The 10,267-nt window shown below is 52.4% G+C and overlaps 1 protein-coding gene across 2 annotated transcripts; it reads left to right on the top strand.

Moving 5' to 3' along the window:
- Positions 1-250: 250 nt before the first annotated feature.
- LOC101064173 (protein Tob1-like) lies at positions 251-3,468 on the top strand. Of its 2 annotated transcripts, none has more exons than XM_003964531.3 (3): positions 251-537; positions 1,345-2,639; positions 2,687-3,468. In XM_003964531.3, the coding sequence occupies exon 2, from the start codon at positions 1,534-1,536 to the stop codon at positions 2,575-2,577; it is 1,044 nt and encodes a 347-aa protein (XP_003964580.2). In that variant the 5' UTR covers positions 251-537; positions 1,345-1,533; the 3' UTR covers positions 2,578-2,639; positions 2,687-3,468. The 2 variants fall into 2 exon arrangements, with proteins under 2 accessions (XP_003964580.2, XP_011602150.2); XM_011603848.2 differs by having other exon boundaries at positions 253-413.
- The last annotated feature ends 6,799 nt before the right edge of the window (positions 3,469-10,267 follow it).

The following is a 10,267-nucleotide window of genomic DNA, read 5'->3' as shown; positions in this document are numbered from 1 at the left end:
AATTATTGCAGCTTTCGCTGTCAGCACAGACCTAGGTTATCTCTGACGCAAGCGCTCGTTATAGGCGTCTCTCCCATTTCACGGTGTCATATGTCACGGAGTGACAACAGCCATCAGCCAATGGACGCGCCCTTCCGTCCTCGCGTCGAGGGCGGGGCTACATCTCCCGACCAATAGCAGGAGCCCGTATTGTTTTGACCTCTGAAACCGCATCACCGCCTACCTCGTGCCCATGGCGGAAGGAGGCTATAAATAGAGGGGAGCGGAGCGAGAGGAGGTGGTGGACTAAGTTGCTAAACTCCCGTGGAAGTGGGAGCTGCCCTGGAAGCCTGCTGACAGCCGCAAAACAAAGCCAAGAAAAGGGAAAAACACACCGAAACACAAGCCAGCCGTGAGCGCAAGTCCTCCGAAATGTAATGCCCTGGAATACTTTTTTTGTAACGTCGTAAAGATAGTCTACGTGCAGAGAGTCTTTATACTTTTCCCCCCTATTTGCACTAACTAACGCTAACGAGAACCTTTATTTTCTACCAAAACGTAAGTATGTCTGCTTGTTTCCTGTCGCCCGTATTTATCGCTTTATATCGCTGTACTGTAGCTCTATTCATAAGCTGATTTGCTGCGTCAGTCCAAGTTAGGGAGGGGTGTGTGTGTGTGTGTGCGTGTGCGTGTGTGTGTGCGCGTTTGTAAAAACCTGCGTTCCCGACTAAACTCTAGCCTTTATATCACGTCTCTTTCCTTTCTGCTGTTTGCAATCGACCTTTCCTGCGTGAGGGCCGTGCGCGGTGCTGTTGCGCGCTGCGGTGAGGGTGCGGGCGCCTGCCCGCCCGGGCTGGGTGGAACCGTCGGCCGGTGGCCGGTGGCCGGTGGCCGGTGGCCGGTGGCCGGTGCTCCGCCACAGCCTCCAGGCTCCGCGACGCAGGATTCGGTCGATATCGATTAAACCGATTCTTGGTTCGGTGTTCCAGTTTATTGTTCCCGTAATGGAGGCTCTTCCTTCAGTCCTGGGGGGCGGGGGGGTTAGCCTTTATTGATGCATATCAATAAAGCCCAGAGGGATCTGTTGGACCACTGGAACCCTCCAGTGGAGCCTGTTGGACACCAGTCCTTCCTGTGCCGCTCCGGCAGCTTATTACGTAACAGGATTCCTGATTCCCACTGAGAGCTTAATGTGCTCAGTTCCTACTTTCTAACTTGGAGAGCCACCAGGACAAGGACTGGCTGATCCGGGATCAGCCAGTCCTTGTTCCGTGTGTCTCTCAATGTCCTTTTTTTGTTGTTGTTGTTACTGACTCGGCAGCACGTAAACGGAGCAATGTCAACCTTTCTGTCTTCTTGTTTTAGGAGAACAAGCCTGTGAAAGGAGAATACGCCACCACAACCAGCACTTTTGGATCCTGATCCGTTGATCCCAGTTTGTCCTGGTGGTTGTTGTTAATTTTTCTGGCATATCCATCTTGGATATCCACCCACGGATAAACGACGCTCACGTTCAAGGTCAGAAGCGGCTCGTCCTCCTGGTGAACCTCAGCTATGCAGCTTGAGATCCAAGTCGCCCTCAACTTCATCATCTCGTACCTGTACAACAAGTTGCCGCGGCGACGGGTCAACATCTTCGGCGAGGAGCTGGAGAGGCAGCTGAAGCAGAAGTATGAGGGACACTGGTACCCAGACAAGCCATACAAGGGCTCAGGATTCAGGTGCATCCACGTCGGGGAGAAGGTGGACCCGGTGGTGGAGTCGGCGGCCAAAGAGAGCGGGCTGGACATCGCCGACGTCCGCAACAACCTCCCCAAGGACCTGAGCGTGTGGATCGACCCCTTCGAGGTGTCGTATCAGATCGGGGAGAAGGGCCCGGTCAAGGTGCTGTACGTGGACGACAGCAACGAGGCCAGCGCCGTGGGCCTGGACCAGGACAAGGAGGTCCGGAACAGCTTCAACCCGGAGGCGCAGGTCTTCATGCCCATCAACGAGGCCGTGAGCGGCGCCTCCCCGGGGTCCAGCTCGCCCTCCCCTCCCTTCGGCCACTCCGCCGCCGTCAGCCCCACCTTCATGCCCCGCTCCACGCAGCCTTTGACCTTCACCACCGCCACCTTCGCCGCCACCAAGTTCGGCTCCACGAAGATGAAGAGCAGCGGCCGCGGCGGCAACAACAACAACAACGGCGGCGGCGGCGGCGGCTGCGCGGGGAGCAAAGCGTCGCGCACCTCCCCCACCAACCTGGGCCTGAACGTGAACAGCCTCCTGAAGCAGAAAGCCATCTCCACCTCCATGCAGTCCCTGTACGGGCTGGGCCTGGGGGCGCCGCCGCCCCCGCCGCCGCACCCCAAACCGTCGGCGCTCTCCCCCAACGCCAAGGAGTTCGTGTTCCCCAGCCTGCAAGGCCAGGGCGGCCAGAGCGCCCTGTTCCCCGGGGACTCCGCCCTCAGCCTCAGCCCGCTGCAGTACGGCAGCGCCTTCGACGTGCTGGCGGCGTACGGCGGCCTGAGCGAGCGCTCGGTGGTGGACGGGCTGAGCTTCAGCCTCAGCAACATGCAGTATTCTAACCAGCAATTCCAGCCAGTCATGGCCAACTAGCACGGGAGCTACAACTTAAGCTACTTCAGACAGAAGCGACCAGAAATAATGTGATGGGGGGTGGGGGGGAGGGTGTGTGTGTGTGTGTGTGTGTGTGTGTGGAAGGGGGGGGGGGTGACGTGAAGAGTAAAAGAAAAAAACCACGTGAAGAAGAGAATGTTACAGGAAGTGACTCGTCAGCGTTCAGATCTGTTGAGTCGAGGCATCGGGGGGTGGGTTTGGTGCCCTGCCCCCCAGTTGAACCTTGAGCACCAGATGTCCCGGCTTGGTTCCCCGACTTCATCGACCCTCCTGATTTCAACCAAGCACAATTCTCCTGTTTTCTCCCGTTTTCTCCCGTTTTCTCGGCCCCCCCTCAGTATTTAAGCAGAACTGGATGTTGCCAAATCTTCTTTTTTTCCAAGAAATTGGCAGAAATAAGCGGGAATTCCTGGTCTTTTTTCTAATTGTATAATTTAATTTAGTACAGAGTTTGTAAGATATCAGAGTATCTATTGTTTCTACGACGCGGTATTGCATTTCTATCTTTTTACTACTCCAGTGATCTGTGATGACTGCAGCGACTTTATGTTTTCTTTTTTTATTGAGACGAATAAAGAAAAACAAAAATTGACGATTCTAAAGATTGTGTACAGATTATTCCGTAGTGGTGGGATTTAAGAATATTTGCTTTCTTTCTTTCTTTTTTTTTAAACATAAGAGTTGTATTTTCTGTTAAGAGTTTAAAGATTTTTGCTATATTATGGACAAAATGTAATCGTATATTAATTTTGTACCTACATTGTGCAATACTTGATAAAAAGAAACGGTATAACAAAGTATTTGGAGTCAGTGTCTTACATGTTCAGAGGGACTGATAGTTTATTAAGTTTGTATTAAAAAGCTTGAAAATAACTGAGTTTGTGGTCATTTTTTTAAGGGCTGGCTTCTTGAAACTTAAACTAGAACAAATAATGAACGAGTCTAAATATGTAGCTAACGCTAGCTGTAGCTAACGCTAGCTCACTGAACACAAAATAATGGGAGTTACCAGCCTGCTTTTAGTCGGTGTGTCAACGTTCTCTCCCACAGTCTGGGTGGATTCCTGCCTCGCACCCAGTGGCTACTGGGACAGGCTCCATGATGGAGTCAAAATTGCACCATGTTCCGGATGCTCGGGGCCTCCGGGGGGCACTTATTAACCTGGCGATGAAACGCGGCGTGCTAATCTTGTTGGCTGCATTTCGCCCAGTGTTCTCAGAGAAGCGGCGTGCTCGTGAACACACGGCTGCTCTTTTTATCACCATCCCAGATCGGCCCTCAGATGGGTTTAAGCACACCATTACCGTGAAAATGGCAGAGAAACTCCCCTCTGACTGGTGGTTCTGGGCTAGTCGTGGGGAATCTTTGACACCGTTAGCATGTCAGAGCCTCTCCAGGGGCCACTTGTCTGTCTGCGTGGCCCCTGTTCCACGTGATACTCCTGTGTAAAGTTTATCTTGGTCACTGATAGCGTGAGGGAAGCGGCCATCTGTCTGCGTCTGGGACGTGAGATTGAGAGACATACACCCACCTGAACTCTGTTAGCTAAGCATGTAGCATCAATTTGTGCCGCCAGGTTTTTGCCAGGCTCTTGAGGTCAAAGGTCATCACGTCTAACTTTGCATACGTTGGTCAACATTTTTGGGAGCGGGACTGATCCGTTTTGAAGAGCGGCTACGTCCCAAAAGTAGCGCCCGGGGAGCCCCTTTAGCATCCGCGGAGTGAGGAGTTATAACGTGTTAACAGTTTCATTTAGCTTGTCTGAGCTCAGTTAGCTTGGTTAACTCATGGTTAGCCTTAGACCTGTGCCTTAATAAACCCAATTATGTTTGAGGGTAGAGGGTGCAGGGAGCATGACGCGGCGGATGTGAGCGGCATAAGAAAGCTGTTGCTAAGGCTACTTTAATGGGGAAGTAGATCCGTGCGTGAGGAGGCTGAGAACGGGATCAAAATAGAACAGAGGGGCGAGAGACGGGAGCCGGATCAGAAAAAGAGGATCGAGAGAGTGAGAGCGAAGAGGGGAGACTGAAACTCTGCCAGCGCTGCTATCGATTCTAATCTGGTGCCAAGCGCCCCCCCCTGCCCCCCCTCGCTTTCACCTGTCACAAAAACAGGTGCCGCTCAGTTCCCCTGGGGGACCGCGAGGCCTTAGAGCAAAGTCACCCTCCTCAAAAACTTCGGTCCAACCCCCCCCACACCGTCTATTTCTGGAAGCACTCTGGATCTGACAGAGTGGCGGCGTGCTGCAGGGAACCGCCCCCCCCTCTGAATATTACTCTGATCTGTATCTGACAGGAGGGACTGAGAGGATCCATCTGTCTGCGCTTTGTTTCCGTCAACACCTGAATCACTCACGTCCATTTAAAAAGACTAGAGGGCCCGTTTTCTTCATTAGAAACCCAGCTCAAAGGTGCCGGTTCTCCTCCCGCTACTGGGCCCATGTTTACTGGGAGGGGACCAGTTTGCTTTGTCCACTGCAGATAGCCCCCCCCCCACCCCCCCGCAGACTCCACCCAGCCCTTCATGCCCCTCTTATCTACTGAAAGACACCCAAAACAAACGTCGCAGCGCTGACTTAGCGTTAGCTTCCAGTGTGACACTGAGATACCGCTAGTCTCCAGTGGTGTTTAGAAGTAAACCATTTTGCTGCTAATGGGGTAACTCAGTCAGCTTGTCCCCCCCTCCCCCGCCGCTGAAGCAAACCTGTTCAGACAAATATCAGCACAGCTGGTGCAGCTGAGTGACTCAGGACGCTGGAATCCCAGTTATCCTGGTAAAAAAGCCACTTTGGACACACCTTTCCCTCCTACAGCTGTTTCAACCTAGCATGAAAGCACGTGATGGGAAACTAAAGCTGATCGGGCTTTAGCTTTAAATTAGCTTTAGTGTTTGCAGCGAATGCTCGAACAAGGCTAAATTGAAATTAAATGAAACATTTTCTGACCGTTTTAATAAAGGGCTAATGACGCTAATGGGAACAGACTGGGGCAAACCCAGGCTTGTTTGGGAGAAGCATTAGCTGTGAACTGGGCTAACAGGAGCCAGCCTGCTGGGGTTGGAGGATTCTGCTGCGCAAACTCAACCTTCTAATTTGCATCTATTTATGCCATTAGCCCCAATTACTTAGTCTAAAAACTAAGAGGATTTAAAAAAAAGGACTGTTTAACTCCCTTGTTTGCGTAAACCTCAAGGTTAAGCTAAAAACAGGCTAGCAGGTTTGGGTTAGCATTTCTTGTTGGTCTCCTGGAGCTCAGCCGCTAGAAGGCAGACAAATAAAAAATGATCCAAACGTATTTAAACTCCCGTCAGAAGGAAAAGGGGACGTGACCTCGTCTCTGGGGTCCCATCAGTGACTCGGGACACGAGACGAGTGAGTCAGACGTGGAGGCGGGACGGAGGACACCACCACAGGCGGGACGGAGGACATCAGCCACAGTCAGGACGGAGGACATCAGCCACAGTCAGGACGGAGGACATCAGCCACAGTCAGGACGGAGGACATCAGCCTGTGGGGGCGTCGGATGAGGCAAAGGTCATGTTTGACTCCTGGTTTTTATGATGGTTTAAAACATCCAAGAGTGATTTGACTGTTTGTACTGGGAGAGTAGTAGTAGTGGACATTTGAGGGGACAGAGAGGACACATTTATTGGTTGGACTGGGACAGAGGAGACACATTTACTGGTCAGGGGCCCCCAGAGACTCTAATTCTCTTCATGCTGCTGTTTGTTTTGTAAAAACACACAGGCGGTGTAGAAGACGCCTCCCACACACAACATCCATGCTGGAGGCTTCCTTGTGTGTGTGTGTGTGTGTGTGTGTGTGTGTGTGACCTCTGCCGTTAGGGCGTTTCCCAGCCACGAGGAGACAGGAACACACCCTGGACACCGATCTATCTATCTTTATGAGGACATGATGGAGCAGCCCTGATGCTAACCCTGATGCTAACCCTGATGCTAACCCTGATGTAGCCCCAACTTTAACCTCTAAAACCATCTCAACCCTCAAAAGACCAGGACAAATGTCCTCATTTCCCAAAAATGTGCTCACTTTGCTTGTGGAATGTGTATTTTGATCCTCAATATGTAGCAAACACACACACACACACACACACACACACACACACACACACACACACACGCACACACACACGCACGCACCTGGAGGTGATTTAGTGTTTCTAATCAACCTGTCGTCCAGTTTTTTGTCCGTGTCCATGTTGTTCCTGGACTTTGAACAGGAATTCCTTCATAACATCGTCTGAATGAGAAAAACAGCAGGAAACCCTCAGAAATGTGGAACCGGAGCAGCGTTTGAGTCGAGGAGGAAGAGGAGGAGGAGGAAGAGGAGGAGGAGGAGGGGGGGAGGAAGATGAGGAGGAGGAGGAGGAGGAAGATGAGCAGGGGGAGGAGGAGCAGGGGGAGGAGGAAGGGGGAGGAAGATGAGGAGGAGGAGGAAGAGGAGGAGCAGGAGTCCTGTCACTGAGACATGCTCTGAGGGTCCCACCTGAAGGGGCGGGGGGGGGGGGGGGGGGGGGACACTCCGCCCCCACTCCTCTGACATCAGCTCCGTTTATCGCTCAGATTTCTGACATAAATCTAAAAATGTGGGTCAGGAAGGACGAAGCTTGGCTGGAGATGTGAGCAGAGGCGGCGCGGAACATTATAAACACAGGCGGAGCGCAGAATTCCCTCGGTGGGAGGATGACGCTGTGCAAAATCCAAAAACTGCAGCATGTGTGTGCGCGCGCGCGCGCGTGTGAGCGTTTCATTAGAGGTCCGTTTAATTTAAAGCAGCTCTTGGCCACAGGCCAGCGTTCCTGCAGACATCAGCAGAGCAGAGGGGGCTGTGTGTGTGTGTATGTGAGTGAGTGCGTGTGTGTGTGTGTGTGAGGGGAGCAGACGGAGTGGAAGAGAACTGGGAGGGAAATGAAGTTTGGAATGGGAGCAGAAGGGACTGAAGCTGACGGAGGAGGCGGTGGCCGGCGTGAAGCATCGATTCAGGCGTCAGAATTACCAATTACGGAGAAATATCTATGCGTTGCGCGGGGCTGTTGCCAGGCAACCGGCAGCGAATTTCCCATTATTTCACATGAAAACGTGGTTTTGGTTGCCGCTGAAAGGGCGACTGCTGTTGACGCGTTTCCTGCAGGCGAGTCCATCAACACGCCAACCTGAGGCCTCCGCTAGACCCCGCCCCCAACCTGAGGCCTCCGCTAGACCCCGCCCCCAACCTGAGGCCTCCGCTAGGCCCCGCCCCCAACCTGAGGACTCCGCTAGACCCCGCCCCCAACCTGAGGCCTCCGCTAGGCCCCGCCCCCACGCCCCCTGATCGATACTCTTATCTGTGGGGGCTGATCACAGAGGCGTCTGGGACCCGTTTACACTGACAGCGTGGAGGTTTCCAGGCTGTTATCTGCTCATCACAGGTCACTTTATTCTGGTTATCCATCGCGAGAGGAGCGGCAGGGTTGTGTTTGTGCCGCTCGCGTGATGGAGGCAGAGAAATGAAGCCGTTCCCTCAGAGATGAGCTTTTATCCAATCACTGCACTAGCTCCTCCCTCTTTATGACGTGGCCACCTTAGGGGGAGGAGCTGGGGGGTTTAGCCATTTCTTTTGGTAAATTTATGACTTGAAAACACGGATAAGAGTCCCGACAGAGGCCGGATTCGACTTGTGTTAGCATCCAGCGCAGCGTGAACCGTCGCGTAGCTAACGTAGCTAATGTAGCTAACGTAGCCAATGTAGCTAACGCTGTGCAGACCATCGGAATGGGTTTGGACGCCATCAACCAGGAGGCTGCTGTTTACCCACAGATGAAGATCTCATGTCCCAAAGCTGCCTGACGCCTCCACCCACCACCCTGTTTAACTTCCAGTTGTGTTCAGAGCAGCCCGACAGCCGCACACATTAGACATGCTAATAGTGGGGTGACGGCATGCGCACACACACATGCACACGCAAGCATACAAGAGAGGACAAGACTCAAAGCAGTGAACTACAACATAAATATAATCATTTAGAGTTGTGCCTCCCCGGCTAAAGAAAAGTTGGACGCTGATTATATGGTGTGTGTCTGTGTGTGTGTGTGTGTGTGTGTGTGAGAGAGAGGAACAAATAAAACCATTCTTGGCTTTAGTGGCCGCCCTGAAACAAGCTCAGACCCACAGTAGCATTTTTAGCCGTGCATGTAAAGAGACGTTTACTTTCTTGAAGCTTCCTGAGTTCAGACGCTCATTATTGATTCGCGCTCTCGTTCTGAAGCCACTCTCTGATTCAAAGGTGTAAAAACATGCTTCCTTCGTCTCAGCTGTGACATCCTCAATAACACGTCGCGGGATTAGAAGCTATTTTAATTCCCATCAACTAACCCCCAGAGTGTGGTCGCCCCAGAGGTGAAAGGTCAGGACCCAGCGGGGCTAGCATGCAGCGGCTACAACTTTCATTATAACGTGTTCTTTTCTGTGGATTTCACTGACTTTGTTTGATCGTTTGTAAGTTTTTGTAGCCCGTCTGAAGCATTCACACACACACACACACACGCACACACACACACACACACACACACACACACACACACACACAGCTCCTCTCCTTCTCATTTTCCAGTTAGTGATACGTCAGCAGAACGCCAGGTCCCACCAAAGATAGCAACACACACATCAGCAGCTACGTGGCTGTCAGAGAGGCCAGAACACCATCGTTGCACACACACCGTGCACACACACACCGTGCACGGAGCCGTTTATGAGCATTTTAAACCTTCCAGTTTAGGGCGTCTCTATTGCCCCCTGGTGCCTGGTTACAGTATAATGAGTCCCTTCTGTGGACGACAGCAGTCTTGGTGTTCTGGGTGAAAACAAAGTCTCACCTTCTCTTTGGGCTCTAATTTCAGGGCTCGGTCGGAGGGGTACCGACCCAAACCAGCTTTGATCCCCACAAAACGTTGTGAACGACCTTTGAAGCTACGTGAGTGTCAAGCACAGGCGCTAAATTAGCCCCTTGTACCATGTTAGCTGTCGTCGCTAAAGGCTGGGGGGGGGGGGCTGCACCTGCCTCCACATCAATCGTCCACCCAGACACGCTCATCAGATTTCACCCCCCCCCCCCTCGCTCGCTATCGCTTCCAGGATCTAATGGGCTAATGGCTAAAAATAGATTCTAAGGTTTGGTCCAGGAAGCCTCGGCGTTAGCGCCACCCGGCTGGACACAGGCGGCCCAAACGGGCTTCCTCTGTGTGGTCGTGGGGCTGCAGAAGCTCCATGAATCATTTGGTCCCCGGAGACGGTTGGAAAGATTCGCTCCTTCCATTACGACTGGCAGAGACAACAACACACACATGCAGGTGGGCAAGGAGCTCCCCGGGGAAAATCACCTCAAACACACACGCAGATTGAATGCAACACACACGTGAAAACACACACGTGAAAACACACACGTGAAAACACACACGTGAAAACACACACGTGCCGCCTGGTCTCATTAGACAGACCCACTTCTGCCAGCCAGAAACAGGGTCACCTCGCAACGTTACGGCAGCTTTGAGCTCCTCGTCCATCTTTAAAAAGATAAATGCAAATGTCGCTCGTCTTGTTTTGTTTTTGTTTTTTTTTAACAAACAACGAGGGTCAAAGCTGCGTCACACACGCGGAGCTGAAGCCCGACGTCCTG

The sequence above is a fragment of the Takifugu rubripes genome, chromosome 5 (genome assembly GCF_901000725.2).
Source record: "Takifugu rubripes chromosome 5, fTakRub1.2, whole genome shotgun sequence".
Lineage (NCBI taxonomy): Eukaryota > Metazoa > Chordata > Actinopteri > Tetraodontiformes > Tetraodontidae > Takifugu > Takifugu rubripes.
Note: the sequence above shows the minus strand (reverse complement) of the source record. Positions and strands in the feature narration are given on the sequence as shown.

Coding starts and splice junctions, on each gene's coding strand:
- LOC101064173 (XM_003964531.3), top strand. CDS start 1,534: ATGCAGCTTGAGATCCAAGTCGCCCTCAACTTCATCATCTCGTACCTG.